Source organism: Taeniopygia guttata, chromosome 4, assembly GCF_048771995.1.
Source record: "Taeniopygia guttata chromosome 4, bTaeGut7.mat, whole genome shotgun sequence".
In the NCBI taxonomy this organism is placed as follows: Eukaryota; Metazoa; Chordata; class Aves; order Passeriformes; family Estrildidae; genus Taeniopygia; species Taeniopygia guttata.
In genome coordinates this window covers 27,443,923-27,470,310 of record NC_133028.1, presented here as the reverse complement: position 1 = coordinate 27,470,310, position 26,388 = coordinate 27,443,923, and the positions used below count along the sequence as shown (strand labels likewise).

At 40.6% G+C, this 26,388-nt stretch overlaps 1 protein-coding gene across 14 annotated transcripts in view; it reads right to left on the bottom strand.

Annotated features, from left to right (window-relative positions):
• The window catches only part of CRACD (capping protein inhibiting regulator of actin dynamics), a 127,459-nt gene that overhangs the window by 32,715 nt on the left and 68,356 nt on the right, over positions 1–26,388 (bottom strand). For 9 of the 14 annotated variants that reach the window (XM_072928190.1, XM_030271134.4, XM_072928195.1 and 6 more), the window contains 2 exons: positions 21,930–22,001; positions 4,137–4,302 (listed from right to left, as the gene is read on the bottom strand). The exons of 1 other annotated variant lie outside the window; for it this stretch is intronic. In XM_072928190.1, the coding sequence (XP_072784291.1) occupies positions 4,137–4,302; positions 21,930–21,954 (191 nt within the window). In that variant the 5' untranslated portion in view covers positions 21,955–22,001. Of the gene's footprint in view, positions 1–4,136; positions 4,303–21,929; positions 22,002–24,891; positions 24,971–26,388 lie in introns of all 14 variants that reach the window. 4 more of the 14 variants (XM_072928194.1, XM_030271131.4, XM_072928196.1 and 1 more) reach the window with 2 other exon arrangements.

Genomic DNA, 26,388 nt, shown 5'->3' with positions numbered 1-26,388 from the left:
TGAAGGGCTCTCAGGATCATACACAAACTACAGGCAGCTTAGCACTCAAGTAGCAGCTGGAAAAGCAAAAGGCAAGCTAAAGGCATTTACTGCAAATTTCTACTAAGTGATAAAATTGGAGCAAGTAGTAAAATGTCCCAGATCACACACCTGAGAAGAAATCTTCTGGAGCACAAAGATTTCAGCAAGCTCATGACAGAAAGGAGGAAGTCAAGAGTTGAGGTGTCAAGAAAAATTAAGGTCAGCAGAAATACTGAGTGTGATGTTAGCCCTATGTTCTCTTAAGACACCAGGAAACACTCCAAGAAGGCTTTCCCTTCTCCTGTGCTCTGGCCAGGTGCTGAGAACACATCAGAAATGGCCATTTATAGGGTGGCTGTGGCTCCCATTTCTATGCTACTCGGCTGCAATATAAATTACAAAAAGGGAGAAACAACTCTAATTTCACCAAAGCCTGTAATAAAATTTATTTTAAAAAGCCATGCAAATGGAAAACTGTGGCCATAACCTTTTCTGTCCTGGAACATCCTGAACACACCTCATAACCCAGAAATAAGAAACTTTTTCCAGGTGTTTGCATGTCAGCTGACAAAAGTAGGGAAAATCCAAGCTTTTTTCTTTTTTTCTAAAATGAAATTTATTACAATGTCCCTATGTTGCTTTGCTCTGCCTGGGCTTGAAGAGATACTCGCTTAAATCAGAACTCCGATAAGATGAAGTCTTCAGAAGAAGGTGGACACCAAATACCACAGCAACAAGGCACTTGCACTCGAGTCAAGAAGGCACTCAAAATGAGGCACTTAGGAAATTAGGATTGGCAAATGCCAATTGCAGAAATACAGTTAATACACAGGAAAAAAAGATATCCACTGTATGAAAAATAGATGTGACAGAGAGAAAGCTTCTTGGGAGCTCTTTGAAACTCCAAGTGGATAGACAGGTCACTTTTTACTGTTGATCTAGGTTGCTTCACACAGAACTGCCCAATACTGCAAGTAAAGGGGTCCCATTTCTGCAGAAGTCACTGCCAAGACACTGCAGTTTGCTCAGAGAGTTTTTTCCTGGAAGGTCAATGCTGTCACACTTGAGTCCTAAACACCTGACAGGTCTAATTCCAGGTCCTTTGAAATACTTCGTTCAGCCTAAGGAATGGTACTCTACTGTACCCCCAGTAAGAGAAATTTAATTCCCCATTGTCTCTGCGAATCAAGCCAGAATGACAAACTGCACAGATACCCTTCCAGGTCTGTCTTCACAATGCTTGCTCAGAAGTTGAGCATTTGTCAACTGTGACCAAAACGACAAATATAAAGTCTTTTAATGTGCCAAATCACAGCCTCAGAACAGAAGCTTCTGGAGACTTCAGTGAAGCTCCACAAACTAGTGGAGATTTCTTGTAGTCAGTACTTCTATCTCCCAGTCCTTATGGTTAGGACATAAAGTTAATGGATACAGTTTTAACTTTGTAAATTCAAGAAGGGCAACATAGAAACAGGAAAGGAATTCCAGATAGAGCAAGACAAACTGCAACAGGAAACTTCCCACCTGGGTATTGCAAAATAACATAGATGAATAAAGAGGCTGAAGTGTGCATACATCAGGATACCAAGCAAGTTATTTGCATCTGATGAATCCAGGATGTAAGAAAGGATGGACAGGCAGATATCTCAGGCTGCTTCCAACTCAGCTAGTCAATCTACACCGTATGTAGATTACCTAAATTGCTCTGCTCCAGGCACGTCCGCATCAGCCAGTCAGCACCGTCTCCATTAGAGATTCAGGTGTTAGCTGTGAGCAGGCTTGTAAGCCAATACAGCACTAGGTGAAATACTAGCTTAGGTCTTGGAAGCAATACAGATGTCTTCTTTAGCCTACACTCATTCATTTGCTTATCTCTACCTTCCTGAAGCAGCTTCCTTCCTCAATATATTTTCAAAACAACAATCTCCTCTCCCCAAAACAAAGCTAAATGTCCACAGGACACATTTGTAGATAATAAATTCATGTACATTGCAGGTTGAGAAAGAAATATACCTTATCAAAGGAATGGGAACATCCCTGAGCTTTTATTACAGAATTGGAACTTTTATTATGCTTTTTTTACTATACGGTTATTGTACTTTCTTAAAGAATTTGAAGCAAATGGTTTTACAATACTTCTCAGGATTTTACTTATGTAAATATTCTACTAGTTATTTGTATTTGATCTAGTCTATTTCTGTATGAATAGTGGAAAGTATGGCAATGCAATTTGTTAGGCAACTTGTAAACAGCGATGTGTACTATTTTAGTCAGACAGCCTATCTCTGCACTCAATCCATAAATGTTTGAAATTACAGTAAAGACTAAAAAATAGAATGAATGGAAGATGTTGAAAACAGACTGGAGTGGCAAAACTAAGCTCTCAAAGCAATCAAATGCAGTGCACTTAACACCTATGCTTGTTGTAAAATGAGTAAAAAACATGGCAAAAACTACCTGCAAACCGAAAATTATCGTCAAATCCCACCCACCTTTCCACCAGGAAACCTGGCAGGAAAAACAGAGCTTTGACTGAGTATTTCTAGCAGGCTGAAACCCCTGAGGAATCACAGAAAGAAATGGTCCACTTGAGATGAGACATGGGACCCTTTACATTTAATAATCCCCTCAGATTTAAACTGTACAGTCTGATTTTTCCACCAGAAGCTAACTGTTAATGCTTTCATTAATTAGAAAAATTAATAGGTTTAAAAATGCAAACATTTAACAGTCTCAAACAAGGTCTGCCACACCTTCATGTGCCTGCTGAGGAACAGGACAAGTTCCCATATCACTGTTTGTTTCTGGGTGCAGCACTGCATTTTCAGCTATGCCAAGTGAGAAATGCCTGATAGTGAGAGGACGCCATTCAGTTTGCTTTTGAGGGAAAAGGCACTAAAACCTCCTACAGTGCCTTGGCATCGTGCACACAGGTCATGCACCACAACAGTGCTCAGTCACACCTCCAGCTACAGCGTGGCTATGCTCACTACTGATTTTCTGAAAAAGCTGGGACGAGCAAAAGAGCTGTACAATACTACACCAAAACGAAACCAAAAGGAAACCTAGTACTCAAGGAATTTCACAGAATGGAATAAAAATCCAGAGCTAAAAAATCCCTCAAATAAATTATTTTTAAAATCATGTTTGCATAGACGCCATTAGAAATACTGTTCATGGTGATGCTTCATATACATTTCATTCTCAATTAGAGGAATTTAGAATAGTTTTTTTACCCTTTCAGAGTTTTTTGTTACACTTCCAGTTACACTTCCTAATGGAAACAGTTCCTTCTCTTCCAAAACAGCAGGCTTTGACCAGGAGTCAGCTAACTTCTCTGAGATGAGCAGTTGGAAAGTGAAATAGGTATTACTGACTCTAGGAGTTTATGCATCTCATCTTGGGGCTTTGTTGCTATTGGGGTAAGGGTTTTTTTGTTTGGGTTTTCTTGTTTCTTTTTTTGGGTTTGTTTGGTTTGTTTTTGTTTGTTTGTTTTTTTCCCTGCTCCTAGTTAGAGATTGCTGACTTGTTTACTTTGTATAGTTTTTTACTCCCACCATCCCCACAGAAAATTCTCATGCTGTCCTGTCATCCTCCATTGTCATTGGAATATGACCTTTTCTTCAGGTGCTTCTCTCCCCTCTCTTCCTTCTTCTACTCTACATTGAAATTGGTTCAAAATAAAAGCAGCCTGTTTGTTGACAATTGCACTGCAAAAATTATTTGGCATAGAGTGAAAAAGGATGTGTCTGTCCCAGCTCAAAGATACCACCTTGCAGAGAAATGTATACAATTATGTATCTATAATAGCCAGTTCAGGTTTCTGTTTTTTCCAGTTTTAAAAACAGGAGTGCCATTAATACCTCTGCTCTGCGTTAAATCACAGAGCTGGACTCACATTCATTTCTGCTTCCCCCTGGGATTTCTGATTTGCAGGGCAGCACGCGTGCCCCTCAAGCAGTGAGATCCTGAGGTCTAAAGCAGCAGGTGTCGCGTTCGGAGGAAGGAGAGGAGCACACGCTCCGCAGCAAGCAATGTGCCAAGTGCTGAGCAGAGGGGAATTCAGGTTAGTCCCGTGAGAAGCAGGGGAGCCCGGCTGCGAGCGGGGCACTCACCTCAGCCCGCCGCGCTCCTCATCCGAGGAGAAGGCGCCGTTGCAGATGCTGCCGAAGGAGTGGCTGGGCTTCAGTTTGGGCTCCTCACACTCCGAGGCGGGCTCTCTTTTCTTCCTCTTGCCGAAGAGCTTCTTGAAAGGCTGGAATTTGCCTGCCTTTTTCTTGTCTGCGGACGACAAGAGAGCGCGGCTGAGGGAGGCGGCCGGCGGGCGCCCGCCGCGGCAGCGGGGCCGGGGCAGCAGCGGGGTCAAAGAGCGAGGCCGCCGCCCGGAGCAGCCCGGCGCTCGCCATGGGAATGCCGGGCTGCCACCGGCTCTGGGCGTCACTGACAGAGCAAGGGCAGCACCTTCACACCTCTGCTCCTGCCTCTAAGGATCTGCAGTGAACATTTGGATCGACAGAAAGGATAATTTTGCAAAGCCAGAGCGTAACGCTGCGGCGGTTTTAGGTTTTATAGCACAGTTTTGACCATTTTTCCGATAGACAACCACTGCTGTGGTCACCTCCCTTTGGAAGGGGATGGATCCTCTGCCTTGAATTGAAAGCAAGAAAACAAACAGCTGTGTTTTAGCTATGTGGCCTCTTAACTAGTTGTTTACAAGTTATACAAGCCAATTTACAAAGGAACAAAGAGAAAAGGATAAATTTCTGTTGGTTTGTGTTGGATTACTCCAATAAACATCCAGCTTTATATCAGCAAAGTCAATACATTTCTCTGACTTTTTTTCCCACAAGCAACTGAGGACAGAATTTGGCCAAGCATTTCTTCCTCAAGACACTGAAATTTTCAAAGCAACACCAAAAAAAGCACAGCAAAACCACAAAACATACATGAAGACAGGAACAAGTAATAAAAAAGTTAACCAGGAAAAAGTAACCTCTTTTCTTCTGGAAAAAATAAAGGCAGCTTCCAACTGCTATCTCCCCATCTATTAAAGAGAAGTACCATGACTTTCTTGTTAACCGCTGTCAAGAATGGGTTAATTTCTCAGGGCTGGGATGAATCAGAGAATGCATAAAACATAATAACTGTTAAAGCACTATATGCCTCTTAGGCTTTACCTTAATTTTGCATTAAATCTACTTAAAACAAGGTAGTTGGGTTTTTCCTTTGTTTGTTTCTTTTTTAAACCCCAGCATTCAGCCTCCTATCATAATCTAATTTGAGAAGCATCATGTTGTGCTGGTGACAAATATTTTCATGAGCTAATTACATTCCTGTATGTGCTTTTCTCGCAAGCTGTGTGCACACTGCCTCAGCGTGCTCTACTCTTCCTGTGGGCTGGGGCTCAGCAGAAAGCCCTGCTTTAGTTGCAAAGTATATTCATGTAGAAACTTTTGACCAGGAAACCTGGAGTATCTTCTGTAGTGCAATAACATTCTTTAGTTCCACCTTGGGTTTTACACTCCACTCCGCTGTACCCAAGCAGGGTAAAGCTACATCTGGGTAACACACCTTTGCAGTCACTGGAGGAGTATCTGCAGGGTTTTCAGAGAGAAAAAGTGTGCCCAAGAGTACTTTGACCTGCCTGCTTCCCGTGGTTTCCAAACTAGCATAGAACCAGAGAGCCCAAGTTGAACTCAGAGTGGCATCAAACTTACACGCAGTTCATCTTTCTGTACCTGATTATGGATGAAGTAAGATATCTACATTGAAAGTACAAAGTCAACGACACAAGAGATAGTAATTCTGCACTTCCTTTACAGACCCATAAGAAGTTCACACAGATGTAGTTCTTCTTCCTGGGCAGTGAGAATACACAGCATTTGTGCAAGTTCATTAAAACATCAGGGCATCCTCGTAGCAGCATGAAAACAAAAAGCTGAATTATGAACTTCAAATTAATTTAGGCCCAGCATCAGAACTTTCCAGTCCAGAATCACTGACTCAAAATAAGCAGATGAGAAAAACAACTGGAACAGCAGTTTTACCAGTGTAGAAGAAAACAGGATATGGAAGATTACCTGTCTCCCAGCCCTGCTTTCCATAAGCAGACCAACTTGCATCTCCAGCCAGACCAATTGCTTGCTGCTCAGTTCTGACTTTAGATATATGTAGAGTATATTTATATGTAATAGAATATATTCCTATATGAAACCCTAAAATACAAGCAGGCAATCATGCAGAGAAAGAAGAAATTATTGCTCTTGGCTACAGCTGCTCTGACCCTTAATGCACTTCAGAAACTGACTGCAAAACACCAAAAATCAAACGGTAGAGCATACAGGACAGACAGCATCAGTACCAGACACAAGACTGGGTAGAAGAGCTATTTGTTCAGAGTTCTCACCTCACTTGTTTCCTCAGCTTTCTTCAAAAGGGAGAGCTGCATGATGCCAATTTTGCTGGTTAATGTAATTTACTGCATAAATCTATTCAACTACAGCATTTTTTAGAAAATGCTCTCACCATGTCATTCATCCACATTACTCTTGTCCCCTCCTCTTTTTGAGATCTTCAGATATAACTGTGAATTGCCTCATTGACTTGAATTCTACAGTACTGATTCACCAACTATGAGTCTAGTGTTAAACAAATGTAACAGGTCAACACAGCTTTCATTTCATCAAAATAGGTGAAAACCAACATGCTTATCTGCAGGCAAGATTTGCTTTTCCCCATGTGACTTAACATGTCCCTTAGCTGTTTCCTTGCTGCACACCCATCATCATCGCTGTCACATTACTAAGCATGAATTCTTTAAATGAGGCTTTGTGACTCACTCCAAAGCCCACCCTGCCCTGTACAGGCTGCACATGCTGTTCTCCATCCTGCCGGGTTTCCAAGGAGGGAGTGCCTGACTGCAAGACAAATTTTGTTTATGTAAATTTTTCACAAGATCTTATGGAGGAAGATGTGGGATGATATTGCACGGTGAAATGCTTCCTGTGACAGTAAAACAAGTACAAAAAGTATTCCAAACATCACCAATGCAGCAGACAATTCTCTGCACAAAAGCCTTTTGAATCTGTAATTCTCAAACACAGCTCATTCCTTCTGTCCATCTCTACTGCTGAGAGAAAAAAGTGGGATAGGAAAGGATTAAAGTTGGGACATTCAACAGTGTCAGCTCGCAACAAGGACAATTGCTGGGAGAGCCAGGAAACAAGTCAGCTTACATATGCCATTTGCTTCTCTCCTTAAGCGTTTTAATGGAATCCTACAGATCCAGTCCCAGGAGACCAGGAGAAATAAGTAATTAAACCTTTTTTCCTGTCTGTTTGACAAGCCTATCTTGTTCAAATCACTGTAAACAGTTAACAGTAAACCAGTTTTGAATCACAGAATAACATAAGGTGTGAAGGCGACAGATAAACAAGGTTGGATACACCAGCTAGGATAACACAGCACATATGGTAGGCGCTCCCTTCTCAGATACCAGAAGAGTAGCAGACCAGACTAGAATAATCTGTAACCTGTCATATAATTTGTCAGATGCACAAAGACATGCAGTGTGTAACTCAGAGCCAGTTAAATCAGAGAGAATTGCCATCACATAGGCAGCACGTGGTGCCTCCACTCCCAATGAGAAAGAGGAGCAGCTTCTCCTCTCGCAGTCTCTCTTTGTGCTCTCCAAGAAGGTTGAAGGTGGGTGCAATGGCCTTTATTGCCAGGAAATCAGCCACAGGCTCTGGACTCCAGCTGGCAAAGTCTTATCGCCATGCCAGCTGAAAATTCCCCATAAAATAGCTTGCAGTTAAACTGCTCAATTCCATTGGGATTCTAAGGCTGTGCCACCCTTCAAAAACAGCATAGAATCCTCAACACAAGCACAGGCCAAACAAAGACTTAACTACCATGATTATAGAGGGAAGAGATTTAAACTACTGGAAAGGGAGTGAGCAGCATATTCCAAACAGACAGGGGTGAGGTTATGTCACTTAATGGGATACAGGAGATGTCAATGCCCCTGAAAATAGCTGAAAAACAGTTTACAAGCAAAGCAAACTTAACATGAGAAACAGAAAGACTCACATTATCCTAGAAGAGACACCTAAAAATTTAACAGGGTGTTGATTCCTTGCAGCTTTTCCTATTTGCTGAAGTGCTGGGGCACTCACAGCAGTGTGGGTGAGGAAACCTGGGGGGCAGATCATCTCTGAGCAGAGCTGACCAAGCGCATGCATCAGCTGGTGGGTAGAAAGATGATTGTTAAGGGGGAAAAAAATAGAAGTAGGATTCATATTGTTGATTTGAATTTTAAGTTATTATGACCAAGATTTTTTCAAGCCCCAGTTTTGAAATGGGATTTGTAAAGATTTCACAGAATTTTTTGCTCATAATATGAAATGCAGCACCTGTCTATGACACTTCTCATAGTATGACATATTGCACAGGAGCTGTCTCCAAACTTATGCGTTCTCTGTTAGTGAATTTAATGGCTATAAAAATATGATGAAATCAACTAGATTAATGTGAATATGAATTATTTAATTGAATACCTATTTCTATAATGAATTTAGGGAATGAAAATCCATATGCATGTAGCACTAAGAACTATGTGGCAGGGAGAGGACATGTGGGTAACTGGGCTGCAGGCACAATACAGCAGCCAAGGTGGAAAAGAGGACTTAAAGGTATTGTTAAGCGGGTAAGTTGACTGACATTTCTCATTGCATCTCTGCAACAGAAAAAGGCTGCTATGGTACACATTGCCAGTTTCACTATTAAAAAAAAAAAATCCCCCAGTTTCAAGCTAATGGTTTGATTATTGATGCTTTTTTAAAAATAACTCAGGATGCATCCACTACAATAAGCACTGCTCTGCTGAGCCCTGGGTTGGCCAGGCATCTACAAAAACTTTTTAACTTTTCAGGTCCCTACCAGAAAAGCTACCTTCCCTCCCCCTTTTCCAGTCTGATCTAATGGCATAGAGCTTCTGTGGACAAACTAGGATTGGCACTTGCTTCCAGCTTTGCCATGCACTCCACATTTCAGCGCATCCATTTCTGTGAGATGCCAGAGATGTTCATTTTTGCTGATAAATTTTCAGCGCTCCCTGGAGAAGTGTTTCCACTCCTCCAGAAAAGAAAAATCAATTGTTTGGGATCAACGAGGAAGAGAGCAGGCTTTGCTCTGCTTAACCATGTTCCCATATTTTAAAATAGGTGTGAGCTCCTGTACCTGTGGTAGAACATCTGATTTCACAGTGAAAATTGATATCTGGACATTTTTTACCTTCATGACCTGCCCTCAATCCATTGCCTTTTCTTCCATAGGTAGTTGGGGTTGATTGATGGACAGAGCCCAGATATACAAATCAGGGAGAAACACGAAAAAAAACAAGCAAACATTTAAGACAGCACACAGAGAATAAAGACTGACATAAAAAAAAAAAAAAGACATTAAAAAAAATCCTGATGCTCAGATTTAATAATGTAAAGAAATGGTTAACCTCTGTGAGACATTTAGTGTTAGCATATAACAGTCATAAAGCTGATAGTGTGCAATACTACCATGCTGGCAGGGATAATATCACCTGACGTAACACCAGTACCTGAGAAACATTAAATGAAAACAAGATTGAGAGGTATCGAAGGCATCAAATTGGTGTAGCCACAATGGTCTAATAAAACACCTAGGCAAAGCAAAGGAAAAATAGTGGGCCATTGCTTGCCTGTTTTTCCAAGAGTATCAGGTGATCTTACAAGAGATACTATTTCTTGCAAACCTTGTCCCAGAGAGGATGGGGTATTCTTGGATTACCTGATATAAACTAGTAATACTACCTAAAGTATCCATAACACAGCAAGAAAAAACTTTCCAGAAACATCTATTTTCCCTTGCCATCTGCAGAAGCAAAAACAGTTCCACAAAAAAACAGCCCATTTTGCGCTTTTTCTTCCTCCCAAAGACCATATTTTCCACAGAAACCATACGTAGCTGAGACAGTCAGCTGTTAGGAGACACTTATGAATCATCATAATAGAGTCTATTAATGTTCAAGCAGCATATAATATGCTTTATCATCCAGAGCAAGGAAAGGCTATTTCGACACTTCTCTTGATACAACAAGGAAATACACTCTTGAAGGTAAAAGGTCTTGATCTCCACTGCATGAGGTTTGGCACAGTACTCTTTAGGGACAACAAAGACATATGAATGAAGAGGAGGAGTAAATAAAATTTTTAAAATGTTTGGATGACATATTTCTTCTCAAGAAGAAGAAATAGAGCCAAGTAAATATCCACTTCTTCAGTCTCATTTTCTATGGCAAAATTCTCCTTTCATTTCTGAGCTCCTGTTCTCCTCTTTTCCCCGCCTTTTAATCAAAGACTTCTCGGCCAGCCTTTGTATTTCTGTGCCTTCTATTTTCATCAAGCATCATAATGAGTGGCCCTAAAGGTCAGAAAGCCTCATTCATCCAACCCTGTGTTTTAACATTGACATTCTGCCTTCTTAATCCATCACACTGCCTCCTTGGGCAGCACCTTTGGGACAGAGAAGATGCTGCCCTCCAAAAAACACAACTAGACTTGGAGCAGATAGTTCACTTTGGGAATGTGTGAGGTAGGTTGGGGACATCAGAGGCTCCCATCGGGGAAGCCAGTATGAGAAAATTAGTATAAACTTAAGGAGCAAATCCTACTGAGGCCCAAGAGTTCCTTTCTTCCAGGGGAAAGCTCCAGTTATAGGCTACACAGTGAGTAGCCAGAGGGTGTAAAAAAGTTGGAATTCACATCTGAGGACAGTAAGAATGGGTAGTGGAGGACATATGAGAAAGGGTTAAGTAAATGCAATAGATGTTCTCAAGATGCTAGGCTGCATTGCAGAGCATACCTGATAAGATAAAACCTGCTTATTATAGCTCTGGGTGCTGTGATGCATGTGAGACTTTTAGGAAGGAAGAGATCACAATAGCTTCTGATTCACCAACAAAGTATTAGGAAACAGAAGAGAGAAAGCTTTGTTTTACTAGTGCAAGGCTTACTAACTCAAGTTCTTAATGATGGGAGACCCTTTTGGTGTGCTGGGTTTTATCTGAGGTTTCCAGAGCTGATTTAAACATTTTATGTCAATGCAATAAAGAGATGTTGGACCATTATTTGCTTCTCAGAGAAAAAAAAAAAAAAAAAAAAAAAAAGGTAAAACATGGAAGTCCCTCAGCAGGGAATTTCTTTGAAAAGATAAACTTCCCTAAGGCAAAGCTACCACCCTGAGGCCCCATGTCGGAGCAGTCCAAAGTCCAAGCAGTACCACGTGCACTGGACAAACAGCTCCCACTGCCTCTCCCCAGCTGCCAGAGGTCATTTATACATCCTCAAGGCTGGCAGACCAGGATCCTACACTCAAAACAAAATTTATAGGATCATTCTTGCAAGGGATTTTGTTACATGAACAGTTTCTCATGCCTCTCCAGCTCTAAATAAATCCTTTATTGCACTGGTCAGCATTTTTATATCCCTACTACCTCCAGTTTTCCACTGGTGGGAAGAGGAGCATTTTACCCTTAGAGAAGCTACCATAGAAAATATTATTTTCATGAAGTTTTCATGAAGAGAGTATGAAACTCATACACTAAACCTCTTCAGTGGTAAGGCAGAAAGGCTACCAGCATGCTGCTGAGTTCTATCAATAAGAAAAAGAAGAGAAGTATCCTGACCTCAAAGGATAGTCAGAGTGCTATGGCAGAAAGTCTGGATGGCTGAAGGACTGGCATAACTGGGATAGAAATGAGCTGAAGTATTATGTACAAACCCATTCCTTTAAGGCCTATTGCTGAGGTGTCCCAGATCAGCTAGAAATGGGTGAGAAGACAGATGTGACCACTCCAGCTGATTACAGGATAATTGAAGCCAGCACTGTGGTGCTGCTGCAGGAGTTAAATGTCTCCCTTTGGAAAGGGCTCTGGGGAGTGGCAGGGGTTACTGCCCAAGCAGGGGCTGGAGAGCACTAATGCATTACTGAGTTACTATGACACAAAACAAATTCTCTCTTCTTTTATTGGATAAAAATTTCATGCCATGATGCAAAACCAGATACATTATTTCTGCTTTTAATGCCTAAAACAAACTGAGACCAGTACAGACATAGATACTCAGAGTGATTTTTTTTCACTTTTCTACCGTTTTAGTATAATATACTTTACTATGACAAACATATATGAATTTTAAAGTTGCAATTCAGATGAACTGCTAGAATATTTTAGATAGGTCAGATTAAATGGAGAGAGTCAAATTTTCATTTTATGAATTTACTTACTCCCCAGTCATAAGAGATGTTAGTGGATTTTATTGAAAATATCAATATACCTTTTGAGTTAGGGCAGCTCCATGATGAAGTAAAAATACATTATAAAAAGTTCCAACATAGTTCTACATGTAACTCTAAATGAAGGGGAGGGAGATTAGGAGAAGGGGAAACCCCAACAATTACTTTATGCCTATGAGTTTTCTTTTAAAGTTCTGAGAATTATAAAGTGAAATGGAAAAGGAGTAAAAGGGGTCTTATTCTAAATTAATTATGAACTACTCCAGCGGACATTAATTTAATAAGTTCTTCATTAAACTTTATAATGCTGAACAGAAGGCAGTAGATCTACCTCCCCTCTCCAGATTTAAAGAACTAAAATGTCAGGATCATCTCTAATTTTTGCAACAAATCACAAGACCCCCTTATTTGAGCAAGCTGAAAACCAAGAAAAATCTGACTTCAGGCTGAATGTGTCTAAAAGAACTGAAACAACTTGTGCTGATCTCTGATTTCACAGAATTAAATCATGCTGTTGTTATTTGCAGCTGCGTAGAAAAATAAAGAAAATAAACAATACCTTAAGAAAATAGCTGCATAAACCATAGCAATCACAAATCCTCCAGCAAGCTTTGGTAAAAAGCAAAGACCAAAGTCAATGTTTGCATGGTGAAAACCAGAGCGAAGAGAAGCATGGAGCTGGGAACAGTTCTGTTTTGCTGAGCGCTTGAGGTTTCTTTAACTTCTGAAGGAAGCCAAACCTCAACTTCCTTATTCTGCTGGGCAACGTAGACAGAAGGAATCGTGGCACTCATTCCCCAGATTGGCATATTCCCAAAATATCACAGGAAATAGCTTCAATCAGCAGCACAGGAGCTGAACCTGCTCTGTGTTCCACAGCGAAGCCTGGAAGCACTGTGCTCTCACATGGAACCATCTCTGCCCCTGGAGCTGTGCAAAGCTCTGGCAGGACACCTTTGGCTCCTCACTGCTCCCCCTGCACCTTCCTGCTGCACACTTCCCTTTCCCAGCCACCTTGCCAGGCTCACTTGCTCCTTCTGATAAACAAATGCTCTGATAGTGACACAAATTGTGGCCAGATTAAGATTTGGGGCATCTGTCTTGACTCTGCGAAATTTCCTATTTAACGAACGTCTGGATTTTCATTGTTGGAGCAGCTTTTACTGCATACACAGACCCAGATTATCCTCCTCAGGAAGAGCAGAAGAACACTGAGACATTCTCCATGTTGTTCAGGGACAAAATTTGCCTTCTGGGCATGTCAGCAGGAGAAGACAGCCAGTTAGTTGCATGTTCCCCTTTTATCTCCAGGACCTGTAACTCCTCCTGTTCCCCTTTTATCTCCAGGACCACAGCCTCACCTTGGCACAGCACAGAGAACACCCCCGTGCTGCACTGCCACCTCTCCTGCTGGCACTCCCTTACTCCAGTCTGCACTGAATCTCCCTTTTGGGCACCAGGGTTAGATGGCCATTTCCAGTTTTTTCAGAAATTTCTGGGTTTTGTAACATAGACCACTATCAGCTGAAGGATGAAATTGGTGTCTTGACTGGAATGCTATCAAAAAAACATCTTCACCTGAGCCAGCGCTTAACATTGTTACCAGTAATTTCAGAAACAAGATTTTGAGCAAATAAACAGACCATGGAGATTAAACTGATCATTAGTATTAATCACTAATTATACTAGCATCATACACACCTAACCTAGATGCTTCTTATCCATCACCTGTTCCCATACAGGCAACAGGTTGAGGAACAAAGGAAAATCTCAAACAACTTTTACACAGAAAGAGCAGATTAAAGACAAGACCAGGAACATGTAGTTGCTTTTCTGCATCCACACCAGAGCCCTCAACCCGGGTTGTCTTCACCACCCAGGCCAAGCACAGACAAAAGAAGCAAGTAAGATATTTTTGTGATTTTTGTATATCTTCAGGTTGAATTTCTGAAAAATTTCTCAAACACTAGATCTGCTTAGAAAAGGACCTTATCATTGACTCAATTCCTCATCTTGTCATCAATGTACCAAAATATACAGAATAATAAGACTGAGGTGTTTGGTTTGCCTTTGCTTTCCAGAATTAAAACTAGACTGAGACATCACTTGAAGCACCTACTGACTAGAAAACATAGAAATCTGGTGAAATTTTACCTTTTAGACCTACCTATAAATACCTAAGAGATAAAAAAGGTTTTGAATAGTGCAAAACTTAGAATATTCACTTCATAGGACACTCAGATGTATTTTGCCATCACAGTTATTTGGCTAACACTGAGTATGTTATAATAAGTAGAAGCAGTGTTATTTTAAATGTTAACCAAGTAAGATTTCTACTCCAAATAGAAATGTCAAGAAAGGGTTCTTTATAAATTCTGTAACATCAAAATAGAAAAAAAATCCATCATACTACTGTGATGCTAACTGAAATCTCCCCCTCTCTTCTATTTTATGAGGCTAGAATAAAATGTATTGCTCATGAAGAAGCAAAATTAAAGAGAAGATAAGCAGCCATAAAGAAATGATACTTAAGCATTGATAAACCTAAACATTTTTAAAAATACCTAAAATTATTCAAATCCAAAATGGCTTTTATACAAAAGCACAATTCTCTCTATTCCTGAACTAAGACAACCTTATATTTCCTTTTAAAACATCTTGCCTTTAGGTAGTGAAAACAAATAGAAGAAACCATTTCCTATTTTTATGCTGTTTTGTTTCCAGGCGAGGATTTGCCAGGCCAAGATGTGACTGATGACACTAATCACACATCGTCTCACTATGCTGAGAATACAGAGCACTATCATCATTATACTGGTGAAATACAACAAATTTAGCCACACAAAGTGAACATGATCAAACTTCCCTGAGAAAGGAGACAGCACTTTCTCTGAAACATCACTTACCCACACTGAAATTTATTTACCATTTACTATGTGCCAGAACAAAGAACAAAGGAGACACAGGTGGCCAGGCAAATCACAAGGTGCCATGTGCTAGTGAGGGTGGCTAAACATAACTATAGCCAAGGGAATTTAATGCATTGTAGATTGCAGGATATGACATCAAGATGGGCCCTTGAGTGAAAACTATTCAAGCATCCAGTTTGTAAGCCTTGGAAAGACACTGGGAGTGCAAGTTGTGTCTGTCATTCTCTGAAGGGCCACAGTGGCTGTGACAGCCCCAGGGACCAGCCAAGTTCTGTGTCTCATGATGCAACATCACTCCAGAAAATGTTACTTGTACAGGGTGTCTTTTGGCAGACCAGACACATTCCAGCTGCTCCAGTCCAATGGCAAGACCAAGGAACAGAAATTCTGTCCTGGATCTGACTAGTGCTAGGGTCTGTCTGTCTAGTGTGGATGGAAGCTGGGGTCCATTTCAGCAGCTCTGAATACTTGTTTCCTAGCTGCTGAAGCAAATTTTGGATCCCTGCAAGCAGCTTGGTACAGCACTGGGTGCCCTGACTGTCCAGTTAAGGGAAGTTCACACTGAGAGTCAGAGGAAACCCATGTTGTCCAAACTGCATTTATCTCCCCTCCTTAACTGCTTCTCTGATATCACACACTTCTTTACACCCTGCATAAACACCCTTCCACCTGTACCCCTGCTCCATCCGTAAAACTCAAGGTCCAAGAGCACCCACTGCAAAAAACATCAGAGAGCAGATTTAGGAAAGGGCTGGGGCCAGAGTAGAGAGGTGAACACTTACTGAGTTTCAATCCTTTTTACTTGCTTTGTATTAATTCTTAACTTACTGGACTACAAGCACTCAGTAGCTGAGCCAGTGTTTTTCCATCTCTGTAAAGCATCACTTAGAGTTACAGTAACACATGCAAGTTTGAAAAGAATTCTAATAGTACAAATATAATAAACAAGATAAAAGTTTTAAAATGCAATCAGTTTCCATTATGTGACCAAATATCCTCAAGAGATGCTAACATCTCTCTCTGTGACATATTTTGACACTGAGATAATGCAAAGCATTTCAAAGAAAATACAAGTTCTAATTTTTGAAACCTTTCTCACATGAACATTCCTGAAAGATTTGTCAAATATGAGTATGGAAACAACCATAGCTGTTCTTTTGTCCTGTGGGCTTAGAGAAGAGGAAAAGTAACACATCTAAAGTCCTGGGTGAAGAGAACATTCATTCCAGTGCTCTGTGTTGGCCCTCTGTTAGACCCCCAGATCCTCATACCAGGTTTTCTACTGCATTTTCAGAAAAATCCTGATGCTCTAAATGACTGTGCTAATCTTGATCATTCTTTTAAAGAGCAGACTAAAGCCCAAAAGCCATATGTGCAGTAACACCCACCCAGGACAGTCAGAGGAAAGAACCATTTAATTTAGATATATGAAATGACAGTGCTGTCAACAATAGGAGGGGTAACTTTACGCAGTGTACAAGTTAAGCTTAGGCTTCTCCCACCTCTTCACCCCTCTTTTTGACTTTGAGACTAAGACTATATAACTATAGACTATATAACTACATGTTATATAGAAGAAAGAAAAATCCCAGTTGTGGGGCAGGAATATATTGCAATACCAATGCAGAATCTCCTAGAGGATTTCCACCAGAGGATAAGTCTCAATTCAAGAAAAATCACGTTCCCTCCTTCTCTTTTTCCTGCTCTTACACTGTAGATTTTTTGAAGACAAACCATAAAATTAATGAACACACCACAACAGAAAAAAAATAGGACACTCTCCACATATTCTGGTTTTTAGTTGGGCTTGATTTATCAGGTATGTCTCTATGATGGTAGAGAGATGTCATATATTTCACAGCGTATGGATTGTTCATACTGTGTTTGCAGAAAAAATTACTCTGAATAAATGCAATTTGTTCTGCTTCAGTTACAGCTAATACTGCACATATCTGCTCTCTGTCTGATGAACTTGCACAAAGAGTTTAAGAGTTTCAGACTGTAAACTGAAAATTAGCTACTGACAACTGCTCTGCTGCATCACCTGAGAAATCACTGGTTTATTGATGTTCAAACAAATGCTGAATTAAAATTAGTGCAGAAACTTGCATGTACATAAAATATATCATGTACTTGCATACAGCAAATCACTGATGCATTTGGAAAAGAAAACTTCTGGAAGAATGCATAACTGGCATTGTATACACATATATATATATATATATTCATTAACAGGAGGGCAGCTGCTACTTAATTTTAAGGTGCCATTTCAGAAATCACAGTCAAACATGTGACTAAAAAATGTTAAGATAGTTGTACTTGCATTTGGCAAACAGATTCCTGTAAGGGTATCGCCCACACTGTACCCTAAAGCATTGCTAACAGTAAGGCAATCCAGATAGTATCTGGATAGCCACCTAATCGAACAAGAGAAAGTAAGAGAGCAGTGAGATTTTGCAGAATCAGAGAATCTCTTAGGTTGGAGAGGACCTTTAAGATCATCAAGTCTAGCCTATGGCCTAACATCACTTTGTCAACTAGACCTTGGCCCTGAGTGCCACATTCAGTCCTTTCCTTGACACCTCCAGGGACAGTGACTCCACCACCTCCCTGAATAGCCCTTTCTAATGCCCAATCAACCCTTCTGCGAAGAACTTCTTCCTAATGTCCAGCTTAAACCTCCCCTGGTGCAACTTCAGACTGTCCTCTTGTCCTGTCACTGGTTGCCTGGGAGAAGAGAGCCACCCCCACCCAGCTACAGCCTCCACTACTTTGTAATAAACAACTACTGGAATGGCTCTTAAAAATACTCTAATATTTTTACTAAGTCTTCTAAAAGCAGAGGGAAGTGTTTTCACCGGTTTTACTTAAATAAAACATTCTGAACAAAGTGCCAGGGGACACTGGATAGAAGCTGAAATGGGCTATCTACCTGTATCTGCTCCTCCTCAAGGTGCCTTGGGGATCTGTACATCCATGCAACTGATAGCCAGCTGCAGGCCTTGCCAGCTGGTCAGTGTTTCATCACTGTAAAGGAGGCCAAAAGCCCCTTAACCAAAGGATTTGATATTAGCTGGGACCAAGATAGGGGGAAGAAACATAGCTATTTAAAACGTGTGCAAGGTCCCAGGAAGGACCAGAAGATACAACATTCTGTGTTGCTTCCTTGTAATAATAGCAAGAGTTTACTTAAACTTCCCATACAAAAGTCCTCAAAGCCCCCAAGAAACAAACTCTCTGAAAGACATCACCCTTTGCAGCTGTGGTGGAAACACAGTGCTTACAGCACAGCAGGATCTTAAGTAGCAGCTCTGAAGACCCTGCCTGGGGAGCACACACAGAGGCATCACCACCATTACTTGCTCTCTACCAGAAGCAGCCCAAACTGAAGGGGGAAGGAGGCTTACTTTGCTTTGTTTCTTTTACTAAAAACAATTTTTGTTCCAAGATCCACAGTGAGGAAAACCAAGATGGCTGTAAGCCCCTCTAGGTGTTCCTGGGCAAGGGCACAGCACCAAGGCAGCCTTGCCAAACCAGGACTTTGCTCTCCTCTGCTGGAATGGGCTCCATGCCATAGCTTGTAAGTGCTGAGGACCTGACCTCACTGAGAACAGCTGTGTCTCCCTGCCCTGCCCTCCTGGACCACGCCACCAGACTGGTAAGGTTTGGCTGTACCTGTTCTTCAGGATACCCCAAGCACCCTCTGCAGTGTCAGCCTCTTATTATCCTCAGCACCCAAGTCATCAGCTGGGGCAAGTGTAGCCACAGAGCAGCTGGTCATCCCTGCTTTAGGCTATGTTGTGAAATGGGACAGGCACTCTGCTCCACAGGATAAAGAGGACACCTCATTTAGGGAAACAGCATTCCAGAATAAGAATTAAATGTAGTCTGTAATGGGAGAAGAACATGACGAGATTGCATCTTTGAAGTGAGATGACAAGATTTTAATCTCACTATCTAGTAAGAAACCAGTAAACAAGAGGACAAAAGTCAACTGAGTTGAGATATCTAATTAGTTCATGAAGTATAATTTTACAGGTATAGCAAAGCAAGAGGTACTAATTAGTTGAAACTCATTGAATGTAAGTTGTTTAGTAATTTAGGAGAAATGAATTCAGAATGGCAAGGTTGGTACAGACAAGAATTCCACATAGCTGAGTGTCACATTTCCAACAGCAGCCAGTCTGCTCAAGCCCCAGAGGAGTAATTTGCAATTCAGTCCTGACCCATGGGGACAGGCAGGCAGACCATGCATTCCAGCTTTTCTGAAAGAAATATTAAAGGACAAAAATAATTAATGCCTTCATTACAAATGACCAGGTGAAACAATTAGTGTTTGCCTCCACCCATGAGCTATTAAAACTTCATGTTCCATCTACAGCAAGCAAGTAGAGAGATTCTGGATAAATAGATCAGCTGCGTTCACATTCTCGTCTTTTAGATTTCTGCTAATACTTACGCAGGAGTAAGGTAAGTCATACTTACCTCTTTATAAAATGTATCCTTCTCAGGGAAACAGAAACAAACAAACATCCCAGGCAAGATATCACCAATATTTTAATTGCATAACATTTTCAAAACTTGCTCTTTACCCAGGGTAAGTTTGTTGAGAGGAAGGGAGCTCAGAAACCATTGCACATAGTAGGCTAGAAAAGAGACTTAAAGAAAAGACAAAATAAAGCCCTAGCAGGAAAGCAAGTTCTGTGAACAAGACCACCAAAGTGTGCAGAAACTCACGTCAGCTGGAATGCTGGCAAACTGTAGATATTCTCTACCTTTCTGCTTTTAATCCTATCCATGAAACACAAGTACCCTCAGAGAAAACATATGTAAACATATGCAAACATATGTAGCTAATCCTTTGCCAATTACACAAGGCAGTGGTTATAGGCAAAGGTTTCCTAGAACAGAAACTTTCAGAGAAGTGTCTCAATGACACTGAATCAGACTCATCCCCTGCAACTGTCTGCCAGGGCTTTTTCAGCCTCTGTGGTAGTACTCTACAGAGATCCACTATAAACCCAGTATAAGGCAAGACAGCAATGCACACTTTTATTTGGGGGTAACTGTAGAACAAATGATTCCCTATAAAAGCAGGCACCAAATTCTGGGAAAATCTGGGCCTGGAATTTGCAGCTCAGTTATGGCTTAACTAATAATAGTTAACAAAAGTGTAAAAGCCACATGAGAAACAGATTTTCCTTCCCACCGTACACTGGTGAAGCTGCTGACAAAAAGAAAACTAAAAAAGTCTGAAAACTTCACAAAAGTAAATTCTTTTCTTTGTACTGAATGGACACACTGTACTCCCACTCCTTTACAAAGGAAGTTAAGAGCTTCTTTGTGTCAAGCCTACTCTCTTTTTCTCAACAAAATAGAAATGAAAGAGCCATGTGAATTATTAACAGATGACAACAGAGAGCTAGCCAGGTATTTCAAACACTTGTGTCTCTTCTTCCCACATGAATTCCTCAACAGTACATGCCAAGTAAGTCTTCTTACTACTCCCATAATTTAAATCTGTAATTGGAGCTGATTAAATAACTTGTTGAGAAGTAAAGGCTTTTTTTTACATTCCTTTCTTTCTATTTCTTTCCCTGGGAGAGCATTCAACCTGACTGCCAGTGACTGGGGGGCTTCATGCTTTGCTCTGAAGGACACCTGGTGATCAAGTGAGAGTCTTTTCCCCCCTTAAAGTCTTTTCAGTACCACAAGCTCATGCAGAACATCACGCAATCCCGAGGAAACAGAGACACCATTTACTTCTGAACTGGGATAGATACATAATAGGGAAATCTGAAAACAGACTAAAGCTTTAGTCATATTACAGTGTTAACCATCATGTCACAGTAAAAGCAAGTCTTGTTTATTATAAAGACTTTGGATGGCCCCTTGTCCCCAAACTCCCCCCTCCCCAACCCCCGCAAACAAACAGGTGAACAGGACAGCACTGCATGAATCCAACAGCATGCTTGCTATTTACACAGAAGTGCAAACTTAACACTGCTTCAGTCCATTCACATTTAACTCAAACAAATTCTGAGTTTGTTGAAGAATCCCTGCAAATCCAATGCAAAAAAAAAAAAAAAATGGAATTATGTTAAGTCAGTATCAGAGCTACTGAAAGATATCTGAGAACTGACATAGGAAAACCCATCAAAATTAAAACTACAGTATTAAGCTTTAAAATAACAAGCTTTCTGACAACTTTGAAAAAGAATCCAGATGACCATAAAAAAACATGTATTTTTCTATTTACTTAAAAAATTAAATCCATAAATTCTAAACTTTCTTCAGGTAAAAGGGACCATTTCAAAAGGCATGGTAAAGCACAGCATCTGACACAACACAAATTTTCCCACAGTGGAGCAGAAACCCCCAAGTGATACCTCAGGGCAAAAAATTAACCAGAATAACCTCTCTGGTTTGAATTTGACTGTGCTTCACACGTACACTGTTTATTCTACCTGCCATAAAAATGGACAAAAGCAGCACATACATTAGCAGCAGCTCCTACTCAAAAACAAGAAGCACAGCACATTCCCCCCTCAGCCAGCTCCCCGCTGGAAGTGCTCCAGACTAAGCCACAGAAACTTAACAGTGAGCTTTTGAATGACAGGACACCATGTGCTCCAGCAGTCAAGTACTTACAAGGTTTCTTAAACAAATTGATCATGCCTACAATTTCAGACGAAGTCAGAGAAACTTCAGACTTGATCTTCTCTGAGGAAGAAACAGAAGCCATGAAATCACCAAAGAGAAGGACTTGTTTGGCTATTTTTGTTGTGATTTTAAAGACAACTCTGAAGGACATATTGTAATGTGATAGGAAGCTTGTAGGAACAGCCTTTCAAATTAAGCTGGGCATGTATTTCAGCACTCTGTTCTTATTTAGCACTTTCCCTGGGGAAAATGCTAAGGGAGATTTCAACTAGCAACAACCAAGATGATTTCAGATTGATATTTCCCAGCTGATCTTTCATTTGGTACAGTTTATACAACTGCTTTTTGCTCAGTCTTCCCCAACCACAAAGCCAAAAATAGCATTACCTTCCCACAAGGGCAATATGGTAAACTGGGACTACTCTTTATAGGTTCTGTGAATAATAGCATGATTTTTATAAAAGAATAATCCTGATGTTATCTTATCCATGTTTTTATCTAGACAAGAACAGTTTAATGTCAATAACTACCATAGCATCTGGAGGCTGCATTTTCCAAGAAAATTTATGTTAGACACCAATACTTCCTGAAGCATCCTATAGTACCATGAAAGGGAGACAAACACAAGCAATCTATATTATTTCTCATGGAAGAAGCAACAGTGATGCAAAATCCTCTTGAAAAGCAATAAAGTTTTGAATAAATCCTAAAAGGGCTTCATTATGCAGTTCTCAGTCAACACTGGCTGAGCCAAATCCTACTTCTCTGTGCTCAGGGTAGAACTTCCCATAGCTCCAGTACCTCCTTTCACAAAGGTGGCAGTCTTCCACAAACAGGCTGTAGAAACCAGGGCTTAAGGGAAAATATACCCAGTGAAGCTATGCTCCCAGATCTGTCGTTTGGCAGAGAAATGGGAGATCTGATTTTCAGATCTCCTGGGAACCAGGTAGCTAATCATGTGGTAAAATCCTCTACAGGAAATTAATGTTTTAGTGATGCCTTTTTGAATCTTGTTTGGTGTTTGTTCAAAATCAACTTGCTCTACAAGTTTTACCCAAAGACCAGGAACAAGTTGCTAAGCTTAGACTTACATATCCCAGAAGTGTTTAGACCAAAATTTTTCTCATAAAATTTAAGATCTAGACAAAATTGTGCTTTCTCTATGAGAAACCAAAATTTCTGGTTGTCATCTAGTTTCGACAGAGGTCCTTGGCGTTTTCATATCAATTGCAGAAACTCTTGAAGTAAGATAAAGCCTTCAACAGAGAGGAATTTTAATTAATCTATTGTACATAGTGCATTTAATAGTGTCTCATTTCTCCAATCTCCCTCTGTGTCAATTCAAAACAGTATGTGAAGAAACATTGAAGAATCCCAGGCTGTTTAGCAGTCCCTTTTTTTCTAGGCACTGCAAATACTGACATACAGAATAATCCCCCTAAACACAAGCAAATGGGATTGAACAGGAAATGAGAAGATAAAATAAAGAGCTTGAGAGTAGTATCCCCCTGTTGTTTCTCCTTGTCATACAGATTTGTATCTCAAACAGGTTTGTTTTTGGCAGATATACCAAGATTTATGTGTAATAATGACTTCAGCAACTTCTTCCTTTAGAGACACCTTTTATTTCACTAATGATACATTCTTAGGAACCAAGACTTTCACCCAGTTTAATTTTTAATTAAAAAGAGCTTAAAAAAAAAAGGAGAATAGAAAGTGAAATTGCTCTGGTCTATCAAAATACATGACTTTTTGACTCATCTATAAGGGCTACTTTCTTCACTCCAACAGCTGCCAGACCAAGACTCTCTTCAGCAAATAAATAACTCCACCCAGCCTTCCTCCTGCAGCGCAACATGGCTCTAGCATCCCTCCAAACAGCCAGCAAGCCAGGGTTCATTAAGACCACAAGAGCTTACAACAGGGCTCAGGACTATCAGAAAGGCTGCACAGGTACCTGACCAAACATTGTCTGGACTCAGGTGTGGTCCCTGTCCTGAGCACATTCTGTGACTATTCAGGTCCTTTGCACTTCAAACCCCACGACTAAGATCCACCTTGGAGACCAACAGATGAATATTGCAGTGCTGAAAAGCACAGGTGTCGAGGGGTACCTCTCTTAGAGGGACTACCTAATCTAGCATTGAAGTTGGAGGTGCATAAATGACCACAAAACAGCCTCCTAACTGAGGACAACTAGTAGTGTTTAATTGTCATACAAGGTTATAAAAGGACTTTTTGTACCAGCAGCAGAAAAGCAGCATCACTCAGACAGCAAGCATGAAGGTAAGTGGTGGAAATCTGGTAATGAAGAGGCAGAAATCACTCTCCCTATAACTTCCTAGTATCAGCTTTATCTCAGTCACACCCAAATTGCCTGCTCCCAGCATCACAGCCTTTCTCTGTTTAAACAGGGATGAAAATTGAAACATAAGCTTTTGTTACACATCACAACATTAAATGAAAGGAGATAAAAAGGTGAAGTGACAAAATCAAACAATGCAAAGTTTAAAGAGAAAAGGTATTTTCCTTCAATTTTCTTACATGAAAATAGGCTTTAATAGCTGAAAAGTGTAATGCAGTAGACATTTAAAATGTCTTAGTTTTTCCCAAACAACTCCAGTTCATGTAAATCCCCCCAAAAAATTAGGTACATAGTGTGTTTTGCTTTTGCATCATCTTCTGCAGACTGCAATTAAATAATTTACATCACTGAATTGGTAGCAATGCCATGTATGATGCCAAACTGAAATTTTTTCATCCTCTTGCCAGCTTAGTGTACTTTAAATTTCATCTTGATTTATTTTCAATGCAACAGGAAATGGAGGCAGTGGGACTTATAAAGGCTTGTTATATGTAATTGTAGATGTGGCAGTTATTAATGCAAGCATAGATTTGTCATAGGCACTACACCTTTAACTCAAGAAGCAAACTTTTTCAGAAAACTTACCTGCTTGTTAAAAACCCCACAGATCACCAACTCACTCAAGTGCTCCAAAGCTATATGCAGTCAGTGGAGAATATTGAAGCTAGTAAAAGAAATCAAGAGAGAGTGGTAGAGAATGAAAGCAGGCAAAAACCACTGGAGCCAGGAAGTTTCTAATGAGTGGTTAATTGTATGAAAGGTGGGATGCACTATTTAGAGAAACATGTCCCACAGGAACTACTCAGGAGGTGACAGAGTTCTCAAGCAGTGTAGCTGGAATCTTGTTTCACATGTGGCCCTTGAATGCTGGAGGTCCGAAAGGCAAAACTTTCAAGTTAGCATAAGAAACCTGGCAATGTATAGCATTTGCAATGTAGACATCTAATCTCCTTCTTCAAACAAACTCTGCTAGGTACGACCAGCAAGGCTGCCTGGGGCCCACTGAGTGAGCTTTGAGAAAGACTTCTTCTGTTTCCTTGAGAGTGGACAGGTGCCCCACTTTCAGCTGAATGGTTCCAGCAGCACAGTCCTCAGCAAAAGCAAAAGCATGAAGGGTTGAAGGGAGCAGCATCGCCCTGGAGACGTGCACCCCTGCCCTGGAGAGCACAGATTGCAGAGTGCATACTAACACTCCCCATGACACACCCTTCTGAAGGCAGACAAGGAATACCATTTGTCAGTTTTCAACACAATACTTCTCTGAAGTGCTGACTTTGTGCAAGCAAAGGCAAAGTGAAAATGTTTTAAATGTCTTTACCAGAAGTCTCAGTTGGAATGAAACATGCCTTGCCTTAATCAACAACCTTCCATCAAAGTAAAACCTGTTAAGCATTGCTTCTTATCTTATTAAGCCACAAACCCTGATTAATATTGCTGTATTATTGTCTTATCTATGAGCAGATAAATTTCTGCGAGGTTGGTTCAACTAACTGACTTATGTTGCCGTGATTCTGACATTTTAAAAGAAATCTATTACACAACCAGAGCAGAAATAAAAACACTTGAGCAGCTGAAAGAGTAGAGCTGAATAAGGAGTGCTACAAAACAGAAACAGATTTAGGAATAATGAGGTCACCTTACACCTAAACACACATAATAATGAAGTTATTCCATTCACTCAAATAACTTCATGTTTGGTAGTATCCACAGCACAATCTACCACACTTTAGAAGAAACAAAAGCATTTTCAATGCTTTGGCTAATTAGAAAATAATTAACACAGAACAATACCATCATGTGTTCCCCTTCCAGGTTTCTCCTGACTTGACAGATGAAGAGAGAATTAAGAAGGGTGAAAAATGTTCCCTCCCTCTCCACGTCCTCCAAGTGAGATACCCCTAATCTTGGCATGTGGTTGCAGCTCTAGGGCATCAAGCAATCATGGCATTTAGGGTGCTTCAGAAACATCTTGTGCCTGCTCGAGCACTCAGCTGTTGCTGTGTTGGCATCATGAAAGGTCTGCTTCTCATCTGGTATTTTGGCTTTTCAGCCTTTCTTATGCCAGATATCTGCAGTTTGTTG